The sequence below is a fragment of the Peromyscus maniculatus genome, chromosome 9 (assembly GCF_049852395.1).
Source record: "Peromyscus maniculatus bairdii isolate BWxNUB_F1_BW_parent chromosome 9, HU_Pman_BW_mat_3.1, whole genome shotgun sequence".
Taxonomy (NCBI): Eukaryota; Metazoa; Chordata; class Mammalia; order Rodentia; family Cricetidae; genus Peromyscus; species Peromyscus maniculatus.
This window is the reverse complement of record NC_134860.1, coordinates 9,900,421-9,926,178: the sequence shown is the minus strand read 5'-3', so window position 1 is coordinate 9,926,178 and position 25,758 is coordinate 9,900,421. Positions and strand designations below refer to the sequence as shown.

The 25,758-nt window shown below is 51.3% G+C and overlaps 1 protein-coding gene across 8 annotated transcripts in view; it reads right to left on the bottom strand.

The window, feature by feature from the left end:
• Arhgap22 (Rho GTPase activating protein 22) overlaps positions 1-25,758 on the bottom strand; it is a 170,180-nt gene that overhangs the window by 12,215 nt on the left and 132,207 nt on the right. For 6 of the 8 annotated variants that reach the window (XR_013042209.1, XR_013042210.1, XR_013042208.1 and 3 more), the window contains one exon: positions 20,773-20,949. Coding sequence is in view for 5 of the 8 variants with exons in the window: in XM_015995633.3 (XP_015851119.1) it covers positions 20,773-20,949 (177 nt within the window). In the remaining 3 variants the exon portion in view is untranslated. The remainder of the gene's footprint in view (positions 1-20,772; positions 20,950-25,758) is intronic. The other 2 variants (XM_042284296.2, XM_015995636.3) reach the window with 1 other exon arrangement.

Below are 25,758 nucleotides of genomic sequence, written 5' to 3'. Positions count from 1 at the left end.
CCCATTCAAGAGCATTCATCAAAATGACGCTGTGAGCATGAGCACTGGATAGCTCAGCTCATCGGGTCAAGCTCTCGACACACAAGTCTGAGGACCTTAGTTCAGATCCATGAAAATCTGGACACAGTAGCACACGCATGTAATCCCAGTGCTCCTACAATGAAATAGGATCCCTGAAAACTCGCTGGCAATGAACAAGAAACCCTGTCCCCAACAAGGAGAGACAACCAAGGTTGACTTCTGTTCTCACATGTGTACTATCTCTCTCTCTCTCTCTCTCTCTCTCTCTCTCTCTCTCTCTCTCTCTCACACACACACACACACACACACACACACACACACACACACACACACACCAGAGAGAGAACAGAAAAACACATAAGACACTGCTTCTCATCCCTCATGATGCTACTGTCAAAAGAAGAGAAACCTTGCCAGGTAGTGTTGGCGCACGCCTACAGAGTGAGATCCAGGACAGGCACCAAGACTACACAGAGAAACCCTATCTCAGAAAACCAAAATAGGAAAAAGAAAGAAAAGAAAAGAAGAGAAACTGGGGAGAGCCGGTAAGGAGGTAGAGGAACCAAAGCTCTGTGCACGGCGTGGGGTAGAGGAATAAAGCACTGTGCACCACTCAATCGGACGGGAGATGGTGCCGCTGGGATACACGCGCAGTGTGGCGGGTCTTTCACGGAAACAATTCCAACTCCAGTTAGACACGGGAAAAGACCGAAAGTGGGGTGATGTGCACACATGCACAGCAGCTTTACAAACAGCAACACAAGGTGGGAGGCACTCAGCTGTCCATCAGCACACACAATGTGCCAGACCTGCAGAATGAGACGTGGTTCTGCCTTACAAGGTCAGGAAATGCTGACAGAGGCTACCACATGGATGAATCCAGAAGGCCCTGTGCAAAATGAGGCACTCACAAAGGAAGGAAAGCGGTGTGACCGAACTGGTAAGATTCCTACATTGTCACACTCAGAGACAGGAAGTGGAATGGTGGTTGCTGGGGGCTGGGAGGGAGGAGGCCGTAACTGTTGAGTGGTACAGCTTCGAAGATGGTGAAGGATGGTTCCTCCGCCATGTGAAGAAGGCTAATGCTACTGAGCTTTATGAAGGGTGAAGCAGATGGTAAAGTAGGCGTATTTTATGAAAATTCTTAAGAACAAAAACCATGATCGTAAGCCTAATCAATGAGCTCCTGAACATACACTGTGTAACTTCGTTCATGTGAAGCCACAGACAAGTCGCACTGATGTCAGGCCGGAACTTGGCTCTTATGGCTCAGTGACCAGAGGTGCCTCAGGCTTGTGGGGTGCCAGCACTCCTGGGTCTGAACCTGACACACTAACCCAGTGTGTCACACACACTTAAATAAAGCAAGGCCACTGAACGGTTTGCACACTTTCCAATATGCCATAGCTCAAAAAACATTCGGGAGAAAAAAAAAAAAAAACATCAGAAAGAAAAGAATCGAAATATGTAAGGAGGACCAGAGAGCAGCTGCAGAGGAGAAGAATAAAGGAGAGGGGAAGGCAGAGAGATTTCTGGCTAAGAACGCTGATAATTCCATATATAAGGCTAGGAGTTTCCTGGTAGCCCAGGCAAAGAGATTAAGGAGCCAAGATCTGAAAGCTCTCTGCCCGAGGGGTAAGCAGATGGATCACAGCTCTTTGCCAGCGGTTCTCAGCCTTCTAATGCTGCGACCCTTTACTACAGTTCCTCGTGCTGTGCTGAATCCCCAACCATAAAATTATTTCATTGCTACTTCATAACTGTAACTTTGCTATTGTTATGAATCATAATGTAAACATCTGATATGCGGGATATCTGACTGCAACCCCTGGGAAAGGGTTGTTTGACCCCCAAAGAGGTCTCGATCCACAGGTTGAGGACCACTGCTCTGGGGAGAGGTTGCTGATCTTTAGAACGTCTGCTGTTATTCACATCCTCACTGTGTTGACTGCAATGGATAGCCTTTGGGGCATGTGAGGGGCATCACGCCAGAGCTCCATTGTGTTGAGGGCTATAGTCTTGTGGGACCTGGATCATGAGGCAGCCCAGTTCAACCACCTGTCTGGCAACCTACTTCACTCCCCACTCCAGGGCTGGAGAAATAAGACACCTCAGTCCCTGGTAAAGCCTTTGCCCAGCATTCGTGAGGCCCTGTGTTCCATTCCAAACACTACAAATAAATAAAGATATGGCTCCGCAAACGCTGTTCCTTCAACTGCAAGATCTGAAAACAGTATACAGAGCTGGGGAGGAAGCTGCCCCCTCCCCCACACCCCCTTTCTGGGAAAGCCCTCAGGACACCTCAGGTGGGCACCATCAATACTGCAGAGAGATGGAGATCTGCTGGAGAGAGGGCTCAGTGGTTAAGAGCACTGGCTGCTCTTCCAGAGTTCTTGAGTTTAATTCCCAGCAACCATATGGTGACTCACAACCTTCTATATGAGATCTGATGCCCTCTTCTGGCCTGCAGGCAAACAAAGCATTCATGCACATAAAAAAACATAAATAAATAAATCTTTGCCGAGCAGTGGTGGCGCACGCCTTTAGTCCCAGCACTCGGGAGGCAGAGCCAGGTGGATCTCGGTGAGTTCGAGGCCAGCCTGGGCTACCAAGTGAGTTCCATGAAAGGCGCAAAGCTACACAGAGAAACCCTGCTTCAAAAAACCAAAAACTCCAGAAGAGGCGCACGCCATATGCACACGCAGTTTGCGCTTGTTTGTGCGTGTGAACATGTGAGCAGATCAGCTTGTGTGTGCCCATGGCAGAGTCCAAGTTCAGCCCATTCAGTGTGGCTCTGGGTGCAGCAAACATCCAAGCTCTTCTGGCACCATCGTTCACATTGAAACGGAGACGGAGGCCCCCAGCAGCAGGTCCCACAGACAGGGATCATGTGGGTCACAGCAGAGGAAGTGATACTGGCAAAGAGGGAAAACTGCCTCTTCTGGGACTCGGCAGGCTAGTCCCCTGACCACGGGGAAGGGTCAGAGCCTGGAGCCCAGGGACAAGGTGGCTACTTGGGCAGCTCAAAGCAGGCCAGACTCAGAAGGCCTTGAGTCACCTCTAACAGTGTCCTAGCCTTTGGGTTAGAGCTGGTTGGTCCGAGGACACAGAGATCCTGATCTTTTTCTCTCACTCAGGACTCAGTCACCCACGCTCAGGGCCTAGGATGCACGAGCTTACCTCCTATCATGTTGGGTACTTATTTATTTATTTATTTATTTATTTATTTATTTATTTATTTATTTATTTATTTTTGAGACAGGGTTTCTCTGTGTAGATTTGGAGCCTCCCCTGGAACTCGCTCTGTAGACCAGGCTGGACTCGAACTCACAGAGCTCCGCCTGCCTCTGCCTCCCGAGTGCTGGGACTAAAGGCGTGCGCCACCACTGCTCAGTTTGCTGGAAACATTTTTAAAATTAGGTTTTCTTCCTCCCTCTCTCCTTCTTTTCTTTGAGGCCCCCATGCTAGGCGAGCGCTGTATCACTGAGCTGCAGCCCAGCTCTTGAGTGTCTCCTGTAATAGCCGTGCTTACCGTGGCAACAGGGCAGGAGTGGCCGAGGTCCCTTCGGCAGAATCGCCCTGCCCATCCTCTGCAGTGCGCAGGAGTCCTTACTGTCCCTCCCCAGTCAGGCTGCTTCACGCTTTGAGGCGTTTATCTGCCTCATCCGGGTTAAGCCTGTGAATACAGACTTCCCCAAACGACACTAGAGTCTGGATAAGTGGGGAAGCCGTGGGACACCATGGCTGTTGTAACCGGAAGAACCATTACTTCCAATGAGCAGGCATAGAACACGGAGAGGAAGAGCCCATGAACAAGGCGTCCCCAGGCCAGGCAGGCCCAGCTTGGTACCCGCCTCCTCCCCATCACTCACATGGACCTTTCACTCAGCTCTACTCACTCCTCAACTGTCTCCACTGCCAGCTTTCACACAGCCACACCCATGTGTAGCTGGGTTTTTTGTTTTGTTTTGTTTTAACTCTTTGGGGGCCCACCACCCAGCTCCCAAATAAATACAAGGAGACTTATTCTTAATGAATGCCCGACCTTAGCTTGGTTTGTTTCTAACTAGCTTTTCTAACTTAACTTATCCTGTTTCTCTTTAACTACATTTTGGCTCTGGGCTTTTTACTTTTCCTTATTTTATATATCTTTCTTTTCTTCTTACTCTGTGCCTGGCTGGGTGGCTGAGTGGCTGGTGTCCTCCGCTCCTTCTCCTTTTCTTGATCCTCCCTTTCTAGATTTTTCCTCCTGTTTATTCTCTCTGCCTGGCAGCCCCGCCTGTCCTTTCTCCTGCCTAGCTACTGGCCATTCAGCTCTTTGTTAGACCAATCAGGTGTTTTAGACAGGCAAAGTAACACAGCTTCACAGAGTTAAAGAAATGCAACATAAGAGAATGCAACACATCTTTGTAGTAATAAAAAGTATTCCACAGCATAAACGGATGCAACACACCTTGAACTAATATTCCCCAACACCCATGCATAGGCAGGGTCTTCTATCTCCATCACTTCTCACACCCCAGGGTCACAGCAGTGCAAGGCACTCCTTTCTACGGGGCCACCGGCAGAGGCGGCGGGTAAGAACACAGGAAGGACAAACCTAGTGTGGTCTCCAGCCTGTCCCGAGTCACTGCACTCAGCTGCTGGCCTCAGTTCCCAGTGACCGAAGGCCAGTCAGGAAGACACAAGACGTGCCAAATTCTCTCCACAGACTCACAAAGCTCGGGTGATTCCAACCAGCCCCCTTCCTGCTCCCTGTGTCCCAGGCATCTGCCACGCACTGTGTATTTGTGCCTGGCCCTGTGCTAAGAACGGAAGGCCCCCTATCCTCGGGGGAGGCAAACCCAAATCCCCAGTGAAACTGTAGACAGCACCATCCCCTAAGGAGCCCATGATCTAAGTGTAGAAACTGAGGTTTTCGGCACCAGATGTATAAACTGAGGACATGACTGCTCCAAGGTATGGTTGAGGGGAAGATTTTCATTGTGGATATGAGGGAGAGTCTAGCCAGAGGCATCTGGAAGAGTTCAGAGCACAGAGAGAAAGTAGTAAACTGAACATGGCCAAACGACTGGACCTGGCCATGAGAGGAGAGAGAGGGAGAGGGAGAGGGAGAGAGAGAGGGAGAGGGAGAGAGAGAGGGAGGGGGGGGGGAGAGAGAGCGCAAGCAAAGGAGACGGGGTTGGGGGTGGGATGGGGGGTGGGGGGTGAGAAGGAGGGGCCCAGAGAGGGAGACCAGAGAAAGGGCACACCTGAAACAGCAGACTTATAAGGGAATGAGGAGGCTGAGGAGGGAAGCCCACGAGCTGGGAAAGTTTAGGGTAGAGGGTGAGAAGAACCAGGATGCCTACTGTGCTGAGCAGCGAGCCTGGCGGCCAGCACACACTGCTCCCATATGCTAATCGGCCCCACAGATGGCCATTTGTCTCTTTCGGACCTGAACTAAGTAGTTAGCAAAACAGAAGAATTTTAACAATACACTAGGATGAAAGTTATGTGGCTGCCCCTGCTCCCCACACCCCATCTCTGAACACATCTTCCATACTTTAACATTTTCACTTAAAGACGCCACTACTCAGATCGCGGGTAGTGCTCCTGGGCTCGGGGTCCTTGTTGAATAAAATGAAGTTTATGTGAACACCAGCACTAGAGTACCGTGACAACTGATCTGATAGGCAGGTGACAGAAACAGAAAGAACACCCCAAAACGATGATTCACATCCCGGACAGCGTCGAGTGGGAGGGGTCAAGATTTCATCACAGTCCACAATTTAAAACTATGAGCTATTTGTTTCTGGAATTTTCCACTTAGCAGGCTGCAGGTGGCCACTGGAAACCAGAAACCTGGAAAGTAAGACTGTGGATATGTGGGAGCTACCATGATGAAAAGCCTCAGGGCCACCCAGGGCTGAGAGAATTGCCCCCCCACTCCCCATGGTCGTCACTGCACTAACCAGGCTACCAGGCAAGCTCTGCCCTGCTGGCCTCCCCCAGCCCCTAGGCACAAAACACAGACAAGCCCATCTGTCCACACAGCACCCAGCCTTGACAGGTCTGTCTGTGACAGCCCCCCCCCCCCAAGCCTTCCTGAACATTATCACTGCCCCCAAATAGGGCAGCCATCCAGCAACGGGAAAGCCACAAGGTCGGCACTTCAAAACAGAAGAGGTCGGGGGAAGGAGGTGACAACAGAAACAGCTAAGCATGAGGAAGGGGATTAGGGGGTCAATGGAGTAGCTGTGACGGAGGACACCTGGTGTGGGAGGGTGGGAATGAGGAAGCATGCCTGGAGAGGAGACAAGGGGTCACGTGAGCACTGACTCCAGATGCCGTGGGGTGGGGGCACAGACAGGCAAGCAGTAAGACCAAAGAGACACAGGTTCGGGGCACACATTTGGCTAAACCCGTGGACTACAGGCCTCTGTCTCCATCTACAGAGTGAGGAAACATCCGTGTTCACAGACTGCCCCGAGGCCCAAGATGAACCCACATTCCTAGGGCATCCCCTCCTCCACTGGACTCTTGAAAGGAAAAACCCAGACCTCATTCCTGCTCAGCCTCCCGAGTCTTCCTCGCCGGCTGCGGGCAAGCCGTGTTCAGGCGGCGGGCAGCCTCCTTTCCAGTGGCCCTGCCCACTGCTTTCTCTGCTCGTCTCTCTGGCAGACCCTGTGGGGCCTGGCCCCACCTGCTGAACTTCCAAAGCCCTCCTGGCAAGGCTCGGAGAGGAAATATGCCAAGAACCAGTTCCAGGAGGCTTGTCATGTTGCTGGAAACCCAGCCGGTGTGTGGTTCCTAGAGGTCCCGGCCCACACCCGTCACCAAGTGCCCACTCTGCCAACTGAGAGGAAGCGGGCAGGGGGGGCTTTCCTCGGGATGACCCCGCAGCCGCAGCTTCAACCCTGACAGCTGCTCCCTCCAGCCTGGCCTACATGCCTCCGGTGAGGACTTCTCAGAATCTCAAGCAGAAGTGGAAGCCGCAGTCCCTGTGGCTGGCTGCTCAGAGCTTATTCTAGAAGACCCTGGAAACGGCCCTCAACCTCCTTGCCAAGTCCTGGAGCCATGTCCACGGGGGAATGCACCACACCAACACCTAGGGCACCTAGTGGTGTTCTGCTTACCCTCAAGGGAAGCCCTGGGGGAGGGGGTGGGCAGGGAGTCCTGCCACAGAAAGAAATGGAGGCCACTGGGATTCCCTCCTGGATCTGGTCCCAGAGCTGAGGCAGCAGGTTGGCTTGGCCACTGCCTGCCTTTGGCTCTCCCCAGTGGAGAGGAGGCCACAGTCAGGGGGAGGCACAATGAGAAAACAATTCTCCAGAGGCCTGCAAACTTTGGGTAAATCTGCACTCTCCCTCTTGGCTACAGGCTTCCTTGCTCTTTGGTCCACTACCATCTGGACCCTGCTCATGCACGACTCTGAGCGCCCACCTGCCCCTTTGGTCGGGCCAACAACTGGCCCTCTTTCAGGCCCTGCCTCCTGAGACAGTCTCAGATTGGGAAGGGACTGAAAATCCCCTTCTAACTTGCCCCCAACATGGCTGGAAAACCACCCCAGGCTAAGGCCCTAAAGGACAGGGTTGCCCAAGGCCAGCCAGTCCCCAAGGCAAACCGATTCCCTCCTCTGGATGGTGGCTTTCCAGAGGCTACCAACTGGACTTGGAGTCAGAGCCTTGGACCCACCTCCTGCTAGGTCTCTGAGCAGTAGGAGATGAGTCTCTAGACTCAGTTTCCCGTTTCTCTACAAAGCTCTCACCCCCGACATAATGGACAGGGGATTCCCTGTTCCTCTTCCCTCCACACGGTACACTGCCGCAGCCCCTTGGAACCGGTCTAGGATCCCGGGGCCCTGCGATGTGGCTACCCTCCCTCAGACTCCCCGAGCCCCGCATCCGGTCGAGCCCCTACCTGGGGCGGCGGGCGCGCAGCAGGCGGGCAGGCGGCAGGGCGGCCGTGGGCAGGCGCGGCAGCTGGAGAAAGCCCTCGCAGCCGGCATCAGGCCCATGGCGCGCCCGGGCGCGGCGGCGCGGCGGCGCCAGGAATGCCCGGCACGCGCACAGGTAGCGTCTTGCCCGCCGCCCGCCCGGCCAGAGCCGCCTGGGGCCGGACCCGGGGCGAGGGAGGGAGGATCGAGTGCCTGAGATGCCTCCTGCCGGGCAGCTCCCCGAGTTGGGAGCTCCCGGTGAGCACCCCCTTTTCTGCGGCGGGGTATCAGGCGCCCTGAGTTCGCAGCAGCTCCCCGGCGGTCACTACCTCCTAGCAGGGGACCCGCTGCAGGAGCACCCACGCAGGCCAAAGCCCGGGAAGCACGAGTTCCAGGTGGTGCCAGGGAGGCCAGAGAGGATTGGGCAACTGGGGTTGAATCACTCAGCCAGCAGAGACCATTAATGCCCGACCTAAAGCAACGCTGGCGTGGTGGGGGCGCCACACCCCAGGTTTTCCAGGTCTCTGGCCTCCTTGTACCTATCCCCAGAGTTGGGGCAATGGTTTGGATTTCACCTTGTCTCCTCGAACAGATCTAAAAGATAATGAACAATTCATTTTTACAAGAGGCTGTGGAGGCTCAGATAGGTTATGCGTTTTGCCTGGGGTCTCCCAGCTGAGAACTGACAGATCATTCCAAAAAAAGTCTTTCTGCAAAGCCTCCCCTGTGGGGTTGCTTTGGCAGAGTCCACAACCGTGTGGTTCTGGATGGTGCACAGGGTCAGCCTGCCTGCAACCAGGAGGCAGGTGGACAGCACAGAGCAGGGAGAGATGGAGGCATGGAGAGAGGGGAGGAAGAACGCCCTGAGTCTGCGGGAACGGGGCCCCTCTTCAAGCGAGGTGTGCAAGGGATGGTCACTATTTGCTCAGGTTTAGTAGGATCTAGCTTGGGGTCAGGACCAAGGGAAACTTGAGAGCTGCTCCAGGAACCAAGATACACAACCCACTGCAGTATTTTTAAGAACACACCTTGAACCAGGCATGGGTAGCACATGTGCCTTTAATCCCAGCACTCAGGAGGCGGAGGTGGAAGGATCTCTGTGAGTTCGAGCCCAGCCTGGTCTACATAGTGAGTTCCAGGACAGCCAGGGCTGTGTAGAGAGACCCTGTCTCAAAACAAAAACAAAATAAAATAAACCTTAATGCAAAAAAAAAAAATCCATAATGATCAAAGTATCAGAATGGTAAATAAAGACAGGCTGAGCCAGTCTCAATCACATCCTGACTTTATTTCAAATGGGGTATCTTGATGTCCATGTCCTGTCCTGGAACCTGTGACTTCCTCACCTTACACAGACAGAGGGGCTTGGTAGGTATGAGCTGGCTGGGGGTGGAAAGGCTGCCGTGGACTGTCAAGGGGTGCAGGGTAACTTGAACTACAAGAGACAGAAGGGATGAGGGGACATGTCAGGAAGTGGAAAAGGCAAGGGGCAATTCTTCCCTGGGTCCCTGGGGAAAGCCCACGCTCCCATAGGTCCCTGGGGATAGCCCACGCTCCCATAGGTCCCTGGGGATAGCCCACGCTCCCATAGGTCCCTGGGGATAGCCCACGCTCCCATAGGTCCCTGGGGATAGCCCACGCTCCCATAGGTCCCTGGGGATAACCCACGCTCCCATAGGTCCCTGGGGATAGCCCACGCTCCCATAGGTCCCTGGGGATAACCCACGCTCCCATAGGTCCCTGGGGATAACCCACGCTCCCATAGGTCCCTGGGGATAGCCCACGCTCCCATAGGTCCCTGGGGATAGCCCACGCTCCCTGAAGTTTTGAGCTGTGGGACTGAGATTCCTAGTCCAGGCCCTGAACCTGAACATGGAGCTAGAGTCCTCCATCCAAGAGTGTATAATCCAAAGTGCCCAGTTTCTCTCCTCAGGTCAATCTGGAAGTGGGGAGGGTGGAGGCACCTACCTACTCCCCCTAGGGTGGGTAGACGATGGTGCTGGCTTGTTTTCTCCTATCTGGACCCCAGTTTCCCAACCTGGAGGTCCCTGAATTAGACCTACCGGCCTAGGAAATCCCCAGATGAATGGAGGTTTGCATTTGCCTCCTGCCTATTGGTTCTCACCAGGCCCGCTTCACTGAGTTCCAGTCTGTGGGGTTGGGAGCACCCTTGGGGGTAGGCGGGAGCTGGAGAGCAAAGACCATGAGAACGGTCCTCCCCATGAACAGCCTGGTGGCGGGTGGGCTCCTCAGCTCCGATGGCCATCTCTAAGCTGTGTGTGCAGGAGCACTGAGCTCTGTGTAGCGTAGTGAGGGGAGGCTGGCCAACAGGGCTGCACAAAGAGGAAGGGAAGGCAGGGGGGACGGAAGCCGAGGTGGCTGAGCAGGGGTGTGCTGCAGGGAGCTCCCAGATAAAGCAGCTGCTCTGGCCTTGGCTTTCCCAGCAGATGGTCTAACGCCCTGGCTCTGCTGAGCCTAGAACAGTGGTTACCATCTGTCTCCCTGACTCGAGGATCCCAGATCACCAGCTTCTGGAGCTCCTTTAGGGGACAGGCCTCAAGTGCTTGGGGGAAGGAGACCCAAGGACACTGTGGAACAGTCCCTGCAGATGCCTGATCTGCCCCATTTTAGACTAGGACGCCAGGCCAGTGGGTGAGTCTCCACCTGGTATCTGAACCTTTGTGTCTCACTAGAATGGGCAGACAGCATCGGAACAAGGTTCAAGTAACTGAAACCCAGTCTCGGGCTCACTGGCTTGGCACACTGACATTCACTGGAAGCGGAAATGAGACTGTCTTCTTGAGTCTCCCAGTGAGGCTGAGATACGGAGCACATGGTGCTGGGGAGAAGTGGACCCCAGCCCTGACTCCAACCTTAGCTGCCTATACAGGCTCACAGATGGCTCAAACCTGAATGCGTCCAGACAGCGCCATTTTCTCTCTCTCTCTCTCTCTCTCTCTCTCTCTCTCTCTCTCTCTCTCTCTCTCTCTCTCTCTCTCTCTCACACACACACACACACACACACACACAGCCTGCTCCACGCTGGGTCCTCTTCACTGTCACTGACCTCTGTCTTTGCAAGATGCTCAAGATACTCCTGGAGTCAGTGTTCACACCTCCCTTTCTCACATCACATCCTGGAGATCCATCACTCCCAGTTTCTGAACAGAGTTCCAATCTGCTCAGTTCACCAGCCGGGCCCAGGAGAGGAGCTGCACTCTTGCATGGACAGTCCAAATTCTGGACCTCCCCTCCTGCCTATCCAGGGAGCAGTCAGAGGTCCCCTCAAAACCGAATGTCAGAGCATCATTCTGAGCCTCAGAGCTCTCCACTACTCTCCCCACATCTCCCAGAGCAGTAAAAGCCCGTATCCCGAGGGGGCCAGGAAGCGCCCCACCACCACCTGACTCTCAGCCAGAGCTTCCTCCAGCCCACATCAGTGTTCCCCTCTGCCAAGGCTAGCCGGGTTCTGGCAGATTTCCACCAGACAACCTCCTGGCTGGCTCAGGCCTTCTTGCAACACTTTATTTAAACAATGAAACACCACTTCACACCCACTATGGTGGCTATTAGCAAACCAAAAATAAAAGCTGATAAGAGGCAGGGGGACCACCTCTCGCTGGGCACCCAGCAGGTGTAAACAGGTTATAATCACTATCAGCACTAATGATAAGTTCTTTGGCTTAGATTGTCAGCATTCCTTCCGATGTGCATTTTCCTGTAAATAAGCAAAGAATAAGGAATCTGACTGACTAGCAGCTGCTAGGTTTTTGCGTTGTCCTTGATGCCTTGGTCAAGAGCACTACAGGTCACACTGCCGGAGCAACCACCCTCATGCCAGCTGTCCACAAGTGTATTGAACCAACTATGCCCCAAACCGCAGCTGATTCTCCTGACCTATGTCCAGTGTGAGGAGACACCTGTACCTGAGTAACCCTAACCCCTGTGGGTACCCAGTTCTTCCACAGTCCTCAAGTGCTGAATGCTGTTCGTACAAAGGTACCCCAGTCCTTCCAGCAGGTGCCACCATAACTGAAGGGACAGCTGAAGAGTTCAGTGTGACCAGGGCACAAGAAGAAGGGAAGGATAAGCAAAGATGACCAGAGAGCAGAGAGCTGATACAAAGCTGTACGGATCCCGGAGGAGAGGCGGGGAACCTTGTAGGTTGCAGTCATCACAGAGATCCAGAGAAATGTCAAGGTTCAGAGCAGCAGAGCTAGATCACACCCAGATCAAAAACCGGTGCCAGGCCTTCACCCCGCTCTGCCTGTCACAGTCAGCTTTCCAGAGCACCTTCCATGTGGACATAAATCCCAGGCTTCGAGGGGCTGGCCGCCCACCAGATACTGAGACAGCTCTAGGGACATCTGACATTATCTCTCCTCCTAGAGAGCTGGCGTGTCCTTCCCCACTGATTCTCAGCCAGTGTGTCCCTTTAACTTGGTGCAGAAGTCCAGTGGTTGGGCTGGGGATTGTCCCTCCTTTTCAGTCTAAGATTTTATTTTTATGTGTACTTGAGTGTGTCTATGTGTATGTACACCTGAGTATAAGGACCCATGGGGACCCAAAGAGGGCATTGTATCCCCTGGCACTGGAGTCACAGGCAGTTGTGAGCTGCCTGGTGTGGGTGCTGAGAACCGAACTCAGGTCTCCCAAGAGCAGCAAGCGCTCTCAACCATCTCTCCAGCCCCAAAGGCTCCCTCTTCTTAACGACAAGCTTCTGATGCACAAACATGGGATATCTGCCCACTAACCTGAGTCTGCAGTTTCAATAATGCTTTGTTGTTTTTAGGGTAAAAGTTAAATGTATTTCCAAGTATTTTATTCCTAATTTCATTTTCTATTTTATTACTGCTACTTCATACAGATATAATTGATTATTATACATTGATTTTTATTCTGCAAACCTGAGATTTTTTTTTTTCTTGTGACAGGTTTGTCCTTGTAGCTCTGGCTGTCCTGGATCTCGCTCTGTAGACCAGGCTGGCCTTGAACTCAGTGAGATCCTCCTGCCTCTGCTCCGAGTGCTGGGATTAAAGGCGTGCGCCACCACTGACTTTCTGGGGTTTTATTGTTGTTTGGTTGGTTTTGTTTCATAGGTTCTAATCACTTTCTGGTAGATTTCTGAGGACTTTCTATGTACAACATCATGCTGGGGATGGATGGAACATGGCTTAGTGGTTAACAGCATTTGCTGCTCTTCCAGAGGACCTGAGTTTGACTCGTGAGCAATTCTTCATCAAGCAATTCACAACCGCTTGTAACTCCAGCTCCAGAAGATTCAATACCATCTTCCGGCCTCCATGGGCACCCACAAAAACATGGCACACATACAAACAAATTAAAATTAATCGTTGTTTTAAATCAGGGAAGTGGAAGGGGAAAGTTCATATTGTGAATAAACAGAGATATCTTCACCGTTCTCCAGTCGGGTTATTTTCATTATGAGTTTTGCCTAACAGCCAGGCCAACACCTCCAGTCCATTCTGGAAGCATACAGCGGCCCTCCCTCAAGTTTGAGGTTATATGTGGGGCTATATGTAAGTGTACAGACATACGTGTGTGTGCGCGCGCACGCGGGCGCACGCTCATGCATGTGTATGCAAGTGGGGGCCAGAGGTCTAGGACTGTGTCTTCCTCTACTGCTTTCTACCTTTCTGTCCCTTTTATTCAGTGTGTGTGTGTGTGTGTGTGTGTGTGTGTGTGTGTGTGTGTGTGTACATGTGTGGAGGCCAAAGGACAGTTTGTGCGAGTTTGCTCTCTCCTTCCACTATGTGAGTTCTGGGGATCAAACTCGGGTCATCAGGTTTGGTGGCAAGTGCCTTCAGCTATCTTGGCAGTCCCCACCCTATTTTTGAGACAGGGTTTCTCACTTAACCAGTCAGGCTAGAATGGATCTTCCTGACTGTCTCCACCTCCCCAGTGCTGGGGCAGCAGGTGCACGCTGCCAGGTCTAACTTATATGTGGGTGCTGGGGACCAAACTCAGGTCCTCATGCCTGTGTGACAGCACTTTACCAACTGAGCCCTCTCCTGGTGGTGGTGGTGGTGGTGGTGGTGGTGGTGGTGGTGGTGGTGGTGGTGGTGCACATGTAGGCCAGAGGGGTCCATTTCAAGTGTTGTTCCTCAGGAATGTCGTCTACCTTACTTTTAAGACATACTCTCACTGAGGTACTAGAGTTTGCTATTTTTAGACTAGGTTGGCTGGCCAGTGAGTCTGAGGAAATCCTCCTGTCTCTGCCTCCCCAGTGTTGGAATTAAACCACCACCACATGTGGGTTTTTTTTTAACACGGGTGCTGGGGATCGAACCTGGGTCCTCATGCTCACAAAGTGAGCACTGTACCAGCCGTGTCCCCATCCCCACCCCTGGGGCTTGGAGAGACGCCTCTTCTCATGTTATGTTCCATTTGGAGAGAAACCACTTTTCTGAGTCTAATGAATGAGCATGTGAGTTTTGTCTTTAGACACTGATATACTTACTACATTCATGGATTTTTAGGTGTCCTGAGGCTGGATTCACTGTGCTAAGACCCCCTGATGATTCCGTATCTGGAAACCTGGGCACTCTGACCCTCTCCAGCATCAGCCTTTTGCAATGCTATTTTGTATCCCATCCAAACCTTCCTACCCTTCTTATTCAGCTTTGTACTCCAGCCACTGTCCTGTTCTCTCTCTTTATAAGACTTCCTGAGAGAGCTGCTGTGCACACACACACACACAGTCCCCCACTGTCATTTGTCATGACCACTGTGACCAAACTCAGCCAAGCCAATGAACATGCTCAACTGCACCCTACTCTGGGGATCAACCAGCACTTGCTACCACTGACTCTGATGACCCTGACTCTTCCTCCTCCGCCTCCTCCTCCTCCTCCTCCTTCTCCACCACCACCACCACCACCACCACCACCACCACCACCACCACCACCACCACCACCACCACCTCCACCTCCTCTTTTTCTTTGTATAGCCTTGATTGTCCTGGAACTCCCTCTGGAGACCAGGCTGGCCTCGAACTCATTGAGATCCACGTGCTTCTGCCTCCCGAGTGCTGGGATTAAAGGCGTGAGCCATCACTGCCTGGCTGCTCACGACTTCTTATCTGTGAGTAGTTCAAGCATATCCTTTGCTGTCCGGTTACCATGCTTGCTTCCTGGGGTCTCATGAATCCTCATGGCTTCTGAAGCCAGTGGCCTGACAATTCTCACTCCAGCCTGGTCGTCCCCCCGCTCTAATTACAAGATGTAAATATGGACACCCAAACTTCAGCATCTAATACATACTTCAAACTAAGTAAGCCCCAGTCACCCAAACAGCTGCATCTCTGGTAGTCCTTGTATTGTGTATTTTATTAGCTAATCTGTCTTAGTGTTTAGTCAAAATACCCTGCCCAAACTGCTGAGTTCCTCGTTCCTTCTCTCATATCCATCCCACATGGGAAATACTTACTGGTTCTACCTTCAGCAAAAATGAAGAATCCAATGGCAGTCTGCCTGCAATATCTATGGAGATCAGTTCTAGAGTCCCAAGGATACCAAAACTAGAGGATGCCCAAGTCCCTTGTGGGAAATTAGTGTCATATTTGCAAGTAACCTATGCATAGATTTTCCAATTCTATGTCTTTTTTCATTTTGTAGTGCCGCGGGGAACAAAGTGAGGGCCTTGTGCATGCTAGGAAGGTACTCTACCACTGAATTTATACTTTAATTTGATTTTTTATTTATGTGTATATTTTTGTATCTCTGTGTGTGTACGTGTGTGTGTGTGTGTGTGTGTGTACGTGTGTGTGTGTGTGTGTGTGTGTGTGTGTGTGTGTGTGTTATCATAAGTGTGTAGGCCAGAAGATCCCCTAGAGTTGAAGTTACAGGTGGTTGTAAGACACCTGATGTGGGAGGTGGGGACTGGACTCAGGTCCCCCGGAAGAGCAGCAAGTACTCTTAACCACTGAGCCATCTCTCTAGGCCCTGAATTTACATTTTAAATATACTTTTTTATATATGTTATCTCTGGATTATTTGTATTTAATGTAAATTCTATGTAATCACTGTTACGTTCTACTGTTTAAAAGGTAATTAATGGTGATGTCTCCAGTTTCCAGTCTGTGGCTGAGCCCACGGATAGGTGACTCCCACTGTGCTTGCCAGCCTCGCCCCTGGTCTGAGTACCCTGTCTCCCTCCCTCATCCTTTCATTCTCAGTACAGCAGCCCAGGGACTGTCAGGCCCCGTGGCTTCTCTCTCCACCCTGGGGAGACAGCTGCCTCAGCATGATGACAAGCTCCTCTCCTGGTCTCCCTCCTTCTCTGTCCCCTTCACTCAGTCCTCCCTGACCTCCCTGGCAGCCTTTCTATGCTGCTCATCAGCCTCATGCACTTCCTGGGACAGCACTGACATGTGCTGCTTCATTTTGGTCATTCAGGTGTTACCAAACTCCAGTCCCATGCCCACTCCAGCCTGAGTACACTGCACTGACCGCTGTCTCCGGCCTGACTACACCGCACTGACCACTGCCTCCGGTCTGACTACACTGCACTGACCACTGCCTCTGGCTTGACTACACTGCACTGACCGCTGTCTCCAGCCTGACTACACTGCACTGACCGCTGCCTCTGGGCTGACTACACTGCACTGACCACTGCCTCTGGGCTGACTACACTGCACTGACCGCTGCCTCTGCCTGACTACACTGCACTGACCGCTGTCTCCGGCCTGACTACACTGCACTGACCGCTGTCTCCGGCCTGACTACACTGCACTGACCGCTGTCTCCGGCCTGAGTACACTGCACTGACCACTGCCTCTGGCCTGAGTACACTGCACTGACTGCTGCTTCTGGGCTGACTACACTGCACTGACCACTGCCTCTGCCTGACTACACTGCACTGACCGCTGTCTCCGGCCTGTCTACACTGCACTGACCGCTGCCTCCGGCCTGACTACACTGCACTGACTGCTGTCTCTGGCCTGAGTACACTGCACTGACCGCTGTCTCCGGCCTGAGTACACTGTACTGACCGCTGTCTCCGGCCTGTCTACACTGCACTGACCGCTGTCTCCGGCCTGACTACACTGCACTGACTGAGTACACTCAGTACACTGACTGCTGCCTGCACTGGGTTCTTAGCTTGCTATGGTCCCCTCCCCTACTAGAAAACGAGCTCCATGCAGATTAGGCCTTTCTAACCTGTTCATGGCCAACTCCCAGCCCTAAGGACACACCTGTGGCTAGCTGAGTGACTGCCACAAAGCCACTCCAGGGAAGGCTCTTGACAGTACCCACTGCCCACCTTCCTTCTCTCTAAGGATGGCAGGCTCTTCCTTCTGCAGCAGGCATGCTGTCTGCCTGTCCGAGGTGGCTGACTGCTACCACACCAGACAACCTAGAAAGGACTCCCACATGACAGAGGAGGACTGATCCTCTAAGCCTCCCATAACCAGGCTAACCATGACTCTGCCAGGAAACCTGTGGTGCCTGCTGGCCCACCTGCAAGCTTCAGGCTTGCCCAGACATGTCTGGCTTCACTCCCACCTGGTGCTTCTCCATTTCCACTGGGTGGCTTGGGTGACAGTTTCCTGTTTAGTGTTCGTGTTTCTTCTACATACAGCACATGGCCTGCTGGGTCACAGAAAACCCAGGCCTGGTGGGAAGAGCAAGGCTGTCAATACTCCCCATTCTGCTCATGCAGGGAGTGATGGACACGTGGGCTGGGCCACTGCATGCAGGCAAGCTCGGAATGGGTGCCTTTCCACATACTGCATAGGCTGGTACCAAGCGAGGTCCCTGAGGCCAGCATTGACATGGCTTTATCATCTTGAGCAAATTACTCAATCCCTGTTTACACTTAGTTCCTCATCTCTTTTTTACAGTGGATATGTACACCCCTCAAAAAATAATGAAATGAATGGATTTATACGTTTATACATATCTGTGTAACAGCTACTCCAATCAAGCTAGAGAACATTCAAGAACTCATTTTTCCAGACAGGGTTTCTCTTGAAGCAGCCTTGGCTGTCCTAGAACTTGCTTTGTAGACCAGGCTGGCCTGGAACTCACAGAGATCTGCCTATCTCTGCCTCCCAAGTGCTGGGATTAAAAGGTGTGTGCCACCAAGCCCAGCTCCTTCTTATCCTTTGGAGACGTTCATTTCTCTGTTTTCCTTTGCTCCCTAACCATCCATAAACGCCATCACTCCCTCTGCGTTACCGTTCATCTCATGTTCATCAAGGGGATCCTAGGATACCACTTTGTGATTGGCTTCTCCAGTTCCATAGTTTCATAATTTTAATAAATGCTGTTGGGTGGGGCTGTGGTGGATTCCTTCACCCCACTGTAGAGTTTCCCACTGTAAGAATGAGTCAGTTATTTACCCATAATGTTGCTAAGTGCTAGAGTTAGTTTGGGACTACCATAAATTCGGGGCTGTGAAACCTTGCTGCATTTCCTGGAACTGTGCATATCTCTATATGGGATCTGTTTGCCAAGGGAAATGCTGAATCCTGTGTGCCACAGCAGTGACCGTACCAGATACCTCCAAGTAACTTCCCTGCTCATAATTGTTGTGGAGTGTTAGTTTACGATGTGTTATATTCTTTTATGCTGTGGAATATTTGGTTAATGATGCAAAGATGTGTTTCATTCTTTTATGTTGCATTTGTCTAACTCTGTGAAGCTGTGTTACTTTGCCTGTCTAAAACACGTGATGGTCTGATAAAGAGCTAAATGTCCAATAGCAAGGCAGGAGAGAGAAGAGGTGGGGCTGGCAGGCAGAGAGGGAAAATAGAAGAAGAAAAAGAGAAGAGGGAGGAGGAGCAAAAGGAGGAGGAGAGGAGGACTCCAGGGGCAGCCACCCAGCTACATGGCAAGCCACAGAGTGAGAAGTAAAGAAAGGTATATAGAAAGGTAAGAGTGCAGAGGCAAAAGATAGATGGGATAATTTAAGAAAAGCTGGCAAGAAACAAGCCAAGCTAAGGCCAGGCATTCATAAGAAAGAATAAGACTCCATGTGATTTATTTGGGAACTGGGTGGTGGGCCCCCCAAAGAGCTAGAGAGAGAAAAAAACCAACCAGTTATAGATGTATGCAAGACTTGGGTGACAAGTAGAGGTATCATGGGGCTTAATTCACATTTCTTTGGTGACCAATGAGCTTGAGTCCACTCACCATAGACCACGAGAACTGCTTCTCGGCAACGTGCCCATTCAAGCCATGCCCGTGTTTCTATTGGCTCACCTTTGCCTTACTGAGTAGAGAATCATGATGGGTTCACACGTTACAAACCTCTCCTTAACCCACTGCTTCCCTGTCCAGCTCTGAACTGACTTTTATAGAATGCATGGCCTTTGGTTTACTAGGTATAGACCTGTCCTTTTCCTCTCTGTAAACTCCTTCTGATGCTCATGGCCTCTTAGGAGCCACAGCCAAAGAGCAGGATGTCTGCTCTGGACTCTGCTCTGTTCCTTGGCTTCACTTTCAATGTCCTGGCACAAAAAGAGGTCCTTTGAGGCTACAGAGGTCATCTCTGGGGTGGCTCTGGTCTTCCCAGGCCACTAAATGGTCTGTGGGTCAACTCAGCTGTGATCATGACGGTGCCCCAGTGAGGGGCAAGAGAAGAACAATCGTAACTTCCAACATTACATTTACTCTGCGACACAAGCAAGACTTAGTGAAGGTGATCAGGCGGTCATAGCCAGCAATAAAAGAGAGGAGCTGGTGAGGTAGGAGATGGAAGGCACAGGGCTTTCAGATCTGGATGTGGGCTTGGAACTCCCAAAGGTGAGGATCCATCCCTGTCTGAGGAATGTTACAGGAAGAGAGGATGTCCACACCATGGCTAGAACCAGGGGATTGTGCCCTCTTTCCCCTCACCCCAACACGGTGACACTGTCATGAACACTCTTGGAGATGACTTTATATGGACAACAACTGTTGCGTCTGCAGTCAGCGCTTTCCTTTCTCCCAGGACGAGACCTGGACAACGCCCAGAAGCTCCCTTTAGAATTCATCCGCAGCTAACCACCCCACTGTCCCCCCATCTCTGCTTGTTTCACTCTGTCCCAGCCTGCTACAGCCACTCTTGTCTTTGTGGTCCTCTCCTTACTGGATGACTAAAAGGCTTTCAATCTAAGTCCAGTCCCGTCTTTCTCCTGCTTACACTGTCCCCCGGTGTCCTGTGGCATCCCCAGTGACATCTAAACACTGCCCTCCATGGCCCTACTGCGCAGCCACCTCTCTCCCCTCCCCTCCCAATGTCCTCACCTCCACTTCCCAGTCCCTTTGCTCCCTTGCATCTCTCACTCATGAACACCCCAGATATGTGTACTTGTCTGTCTTGTCTACAGACTGTGGCAGACAGCAAGGCGTGGGAGTCAGGGACACCACCTGCTCTGTTCACCACTGAGTTCCCAGGTCCCTGGGATAGACTACGTATCATTTACCACTAACTGAATGCTTTGCATGAACAAGCAAGCAAACAGCAGATTAAGAACAGGAAGTGGGCACAGGGGTCAGGGTTGGGTTCCAGTGTGGCAGGGAGGCCTAGGAAAAGGGAATGGTGAAGACTGAGGAATTGGATATGGACACAGGGTAGTGTGTGGCCCACCTGCACTGTGTGTGAAGGCCACTCAGCATTCAGCAGCGTATCTAGATGCAAGGAGACTAGCATGTAAAGGCCACATGCTCATGTCCCCTGCCAGGGGGGCTAAGTTCTAGGCTGGAGGCATGACTTCAAGGACAGTAGCAGAAGAACCAGGCTGCCGTCAGACATGCAAGATGCAGCAGCCAGCAAGGCCCAAGCGAGAGAGAACTTGGGGGCTCGGGGCAAGAGGACAAGATTACCTGTAGACAGGGGTTCTACAGGGTGGGCATGCGAGTTTCGGGAAGTACCTCCGCCCAGTGGGGCCCAGATGACACGTCGGATGGCCTGCACCCAGTCCTCCATGTCACGCTGGGAGCTGGCCATGAGCAGGAGCGCCTCAGGGTTGGCTGGCACCTTCTCCCGCTCCCCGGCACCACCTGCAGGACAGAAAGACAAGGCTTACTACAGGGTCCCCAGGTAGGACACCAGGTCCCCTCGGGACATCTGTGAGCCCAGCTCTTGCTTCTAGTATGCACTCAATCTCTTCCCACACCTCACAGGCCTTTCCATGGGGGTCCTTTCTGAGTTTTCTTTTTTCTAGACCCTTGCTCTCAATTTGGTTTGTTCGCATTTGTTCATTTGAGTCCATATCAAAACAGAAACCATTAAAAGTATAACAGGACACTCCTGGGGGACATGCCTATTTCAGGGCCACTCAGAGACGTTCAGTCCCTAGAGCAGCTTCACTGTGTTTTGCCTAAATCAGTGTCGCCTGCAGTGACATTCACTGTGCTTTACCCTTTGTGCAGCTGACCACCCCACACATCACATTCCTTGTAAGCACCAAGGTTACAGAGGCCACATGTTAAGCCCGATGTTCAGGAGTTGTCTACTGGAGGCGAAAAGGCAGGAGGGAGAGAGAGATGAGAGCTGGGCTCCTTGGAGCTAACTCCCAGCTCAGCAACCCTCCTGGCTCCCAGGTTGCCCTCTGCAAGTGAGTCCATCACTCTGATGTCCTAAAAACCACTTACGCTGAGCTCTCTGGACAATTACAGGAGTTTCAAGAATGGTTTCCTCACCCTCCACATCCCCAAACTGTTACTTGTCTAGGATCCCACCTTGGACAATGTGCTGGGGGTGAGAGGGGACAGAAGGCAGGCAGGGATCCCTGGTAGCCCCGGACTGTTCCTTGTGGGACTATGGCCCAGGGAAGGAGCCCCGATGGGAGCAGATGCTTCCTGAGCACTGCAAAGTTCCAGAACAATTCTGCTGAGCACACAACCACCCTCTGCCCATCTTCACAAGGACTGAAAGCAGTGCTGTTACCAAGTATATTTTGAGGGGCCAGGGTCTCTCACTACCCCTGAGCTATCTACACCTTAGGCCACCCTTCCTAGTTTATAGACAAGGAAACTGAGGCACAGCCTAGTTAAGTAACTTGCCTGCACTCATATAGTTCCTGAGAGTTAGAAACACACATTCCAGGTCCTGGCGCTTGGCCACCAACCCACGCTTCTCACCGCCTTCTAAGAGTACGTCAGCATGTTAGGGTCACAGCAAGCAGCCCAGAGCTGAAGAAGGTCGTCAGCAGACTGCTGTGGGAGCTGTACCCAGGGAGGGCATGGACCTTGCTGAGGGTGTTACGAGCATGGAGGCTGGGACATCAGGCCAGTGGGCAGAAGGACCCCAAAGCTCAGGAGGGTATTGAGCAAGATACTCCCAGGTACAGACAGACAATGCATGCTCGCTGGGTGACCAGGCATCAGAGGCACTGAGGTGGAGAGGAAGGAACTGGAGTCCATGTGTGCTCCTGTGGCTGTGGACTTACACATGGATGTGGCAATGACAGGGAGCAGCCAGCTCAGAGCAGCTTGGTCTCAGGGGTAGAGGACAGTCACCATGTGAGCCACACAGACTGTGGGGTCCTATGTGGGGATAACCTGATCCCACCAGAAGCTTCCTGTGTGACCTCAGAGCGTTGCAGCACAGCCCAGAAGAAAGGGATGTTAGGAAATCCACAGATCCAGGAATTGACCAGCACTTTGTTTTTGTACCCAATCGTGAATTTCTATTTTTAAAATTATTTTTTCTTAAAGAAGGTCACCCATGCAGTATGTTTCCCATTCTACAAAATGTGCATCCGCCCATCTCAGAAGTGGGCGGACATCCTTGTGCAGAGCTGTATCCCTTCCTGACCAGGAGCCTATCCCAGGGTGCCTCTGATTCCTGGCATGTTATAGTTTTTAACAAAGATGGTCACTCTTTTTGTTTTAAAATGCTCCTTGGGACATCTGTTGAAATGAACCTATTGATTTATTAGTGTGTTAATATAGCAGACTTGTGGATTTTCAAATACTAAACCTGGAACATCTTCTCCTTGCTAATTAACCTGTTTGCATATAGTTGGACAAAATTTTATCCGTAAATTTTCTTATCTCTTCACAAGGGGTGTTGGTCTGTATTTTTTTTTCCTAGAATGTTGTCTTAGTCAGGGTTTCTACTGATGAGACAAAATACCATGACCAAAAAACAGGTTGGAGAGGAACAGGTTTATTTGGCTCCACATTGCTGCCCATCACTGAAGGAAGTCAGGACAGGAACTCAAACAAGGCAGGAACCTAGAGGCAGGGGCTGATGCAGAGGCCATGGAGGGGAGCTGCTTTCTGGCTTGCTTCCCCTGACTGCTTTTTTATAGGACCCAGAATCACCTGCCCAGGCATGGTGCCACCCACCATGGGCTGGACCCTCCCCCACTGATCACTAGTTGAGAAAATGCCTTACAGCTGGATCTCATGGAGGCATTTCCTCAACTCAGGCTCCTTCCTCTCTGATGACTCTAGCTTGAGTCAAGCTAATACACAAAACCAGCCAGCCTGGATTTCTTTGTCCAGCTTTGGTTTCAGGGCAACACAGGCCTCACAGGATTGTTAAGAATTCTCTCCTTTTCAATTTCTGGGGGGGGAGTTTGTGTAGAATTTCTATTACTTATTCCTTAGTGTTTGGTAGACTTCAGCAGTGCGGTCACCTGTTCCTGGCCTTTCTTTATAGGGAGGGGGTTTAAAATTCACTTTAAGAGCTGGGCGGTGGTGACCCACGCCTTTAATCCCAGCACTCGGAGGCAGAGGCAGAGGCCGGCGGTTCTCTGATTTCAAGGCTAGCCTGGTCTACAAAGCAAGTTCCAGCACAGCAGGGCTACACAAAGAAACCCTGTCTCAAAAAAACAAAAACACCAAAACAAAAACAAAACAAAACACTCCCCCCCCCAAAAAAAACAAACAAACAAAGAAATCACTTTAATACATACATATTTTTCTTCTATACAAAACTGCGGTTGTTTGTCTTTTTTTTGTTTTTTGGGTTTTTTTGTTTGTTTGTTTGTTTGTTTTTTCTGAGACAGGGTTTCTCTGTGTAGCTTTGCACCTTTCCTGGAACTCACTTGGTAGCCCAGGCTGGCCTCGAACTCACAGAGATCCACCTGCCTCTGCCTCCCGAGTGCTGGGATTAAAGGCGTGCGCCACCACCGCCCTGTTTGTGTCTTATAGAGAATTTGTTTCATCTGTGTTACTAAACGAGCCAGCATAAGGTTGTTTATCACAGTCCATCGTCCTTTTAGAACCTGAAGGGTCCCTTCTCACTGGCCTTGAGAGGTTGCTCATCTGTGTCCCTTTCTTCCAGGTCAGTCTCTCCAGACTCCAGTCCCCATTACTGACCTCAAACGGCCTCTGGTTGAACTGACTTTGACTGTCGTTTTGCTGGTTAGTAAACTTTAAAGGTTAGATGGTAAATATCTTAGGTTTGCAGGCCAGATAGTCCCCTCCACAGCTTCTCCTCTCTGCCACCCTGAGAAAGACACTGAGCCAGCAGGCCAGGAGGGGATGACGAGGCCTGGTCACGCTGTGAGAACCGATTACAGGGCCGGCCAGCCAGGCTGCACGCCGCCCTGCCTGCCGCCCTGCCTGCCGCCCTGCCTGCCGCCCTGCCTGCCGCCCTGCCTTCCGTGTTTGCTCTCCTCTGCTTGCTCCGGTTTTAACAATTTCTTACTGTGTCTGTTGTCGCCCCAAACTCTGCTTTAGAGCTAGTCCCCCATTCGGGGTACACTTTCTCTTTAATTCAGTTCGAAACACTTCCCACTTCTCTTTTAGAAATGGGTAAGTTCCAAATGTGGGGTTAAGATTTCTCTGGACCATTTCTGTGACTGATTTCTTACTTAGTTCCATCCACTGCAGAAAGAGAACATGTGTATATGATTTGAGTCATTTTATATTTCTTAAAATTTGATTTTGGCTCAGACCATGGTTTGTCTTGGTAGCTAGTCTGTGAACCAATAAAAATGGTCCTGCTGGGTGTGGTATGGGGTGAGGGTCTACTAAAATCAGTCAGATCTCCTTAGGCAGTCTGGTCAGATCTCTGATCCCTGCCCCGGCTTTCTGTTCACTTGCTCTATGGATGATTGGGGTGAGCTATTAAAACCCTCTGCTGCAATCCTGTTCTTGTCTGTTTCTCTCTAGATTTCTACCAGGTTTTGTTCCATATGAAGGATCGTAAATATTTAGAGCTGTAGGTGAATCTACAGCTCCCTAGCCCCGCTCACTAATAGTCTCTGGGTGGGAATCGCTGATGTATGGTCTCCCAGCTTCCCTGTGACTTCTGTCAGGGTGGCAAGACCTGTGCCCATTTCAAAAACACTTATCTGGAACTTCTACATGCATTTCTTGTCAGGCAGATGACTGGGACTTGCTTTTTTTAGTCTCACCAAGAAGATTTCTTTATGAGTGTCAGTATGCTTGATTTAAATCCCCCTTCTGTTTAATGGTGGACTTATTGTCCCTTTACCCTCCTTTTTATACTTTCTTTTTTTTGGGGGGGGATACTTGTGAGAGTGTCTCGTTACATAGCCCAGATCCTCTTGACTTTCCTGTCTCTACCTCTAAATTCTGGGATTACAGATGTGTGTCACTTCCTCCAGCTGTCTTATTATTTTAAAAGTTGTTTTATAGTGGTTTGTGTGTGTGTCTGTGTGTGTGTGTCTGTGTGTGTCTGTGTGCATGTAAACATGAATACAGGTGCTCTCAGAGTCCAGAAGAAGGTGTTGGATTCCATGGAGCTAAAGTTGGAGCAGTTCGAGAGTGGTCCAATTTAGAGCTGGGATCCAAACTTGGGTCTTGTGGGACACCTCTGCAGCCTCTATTTTACTATTTTATGATTCCATTCATTCTCTTCCTTTGCTGGTTAGCAAGGCCCTCTCT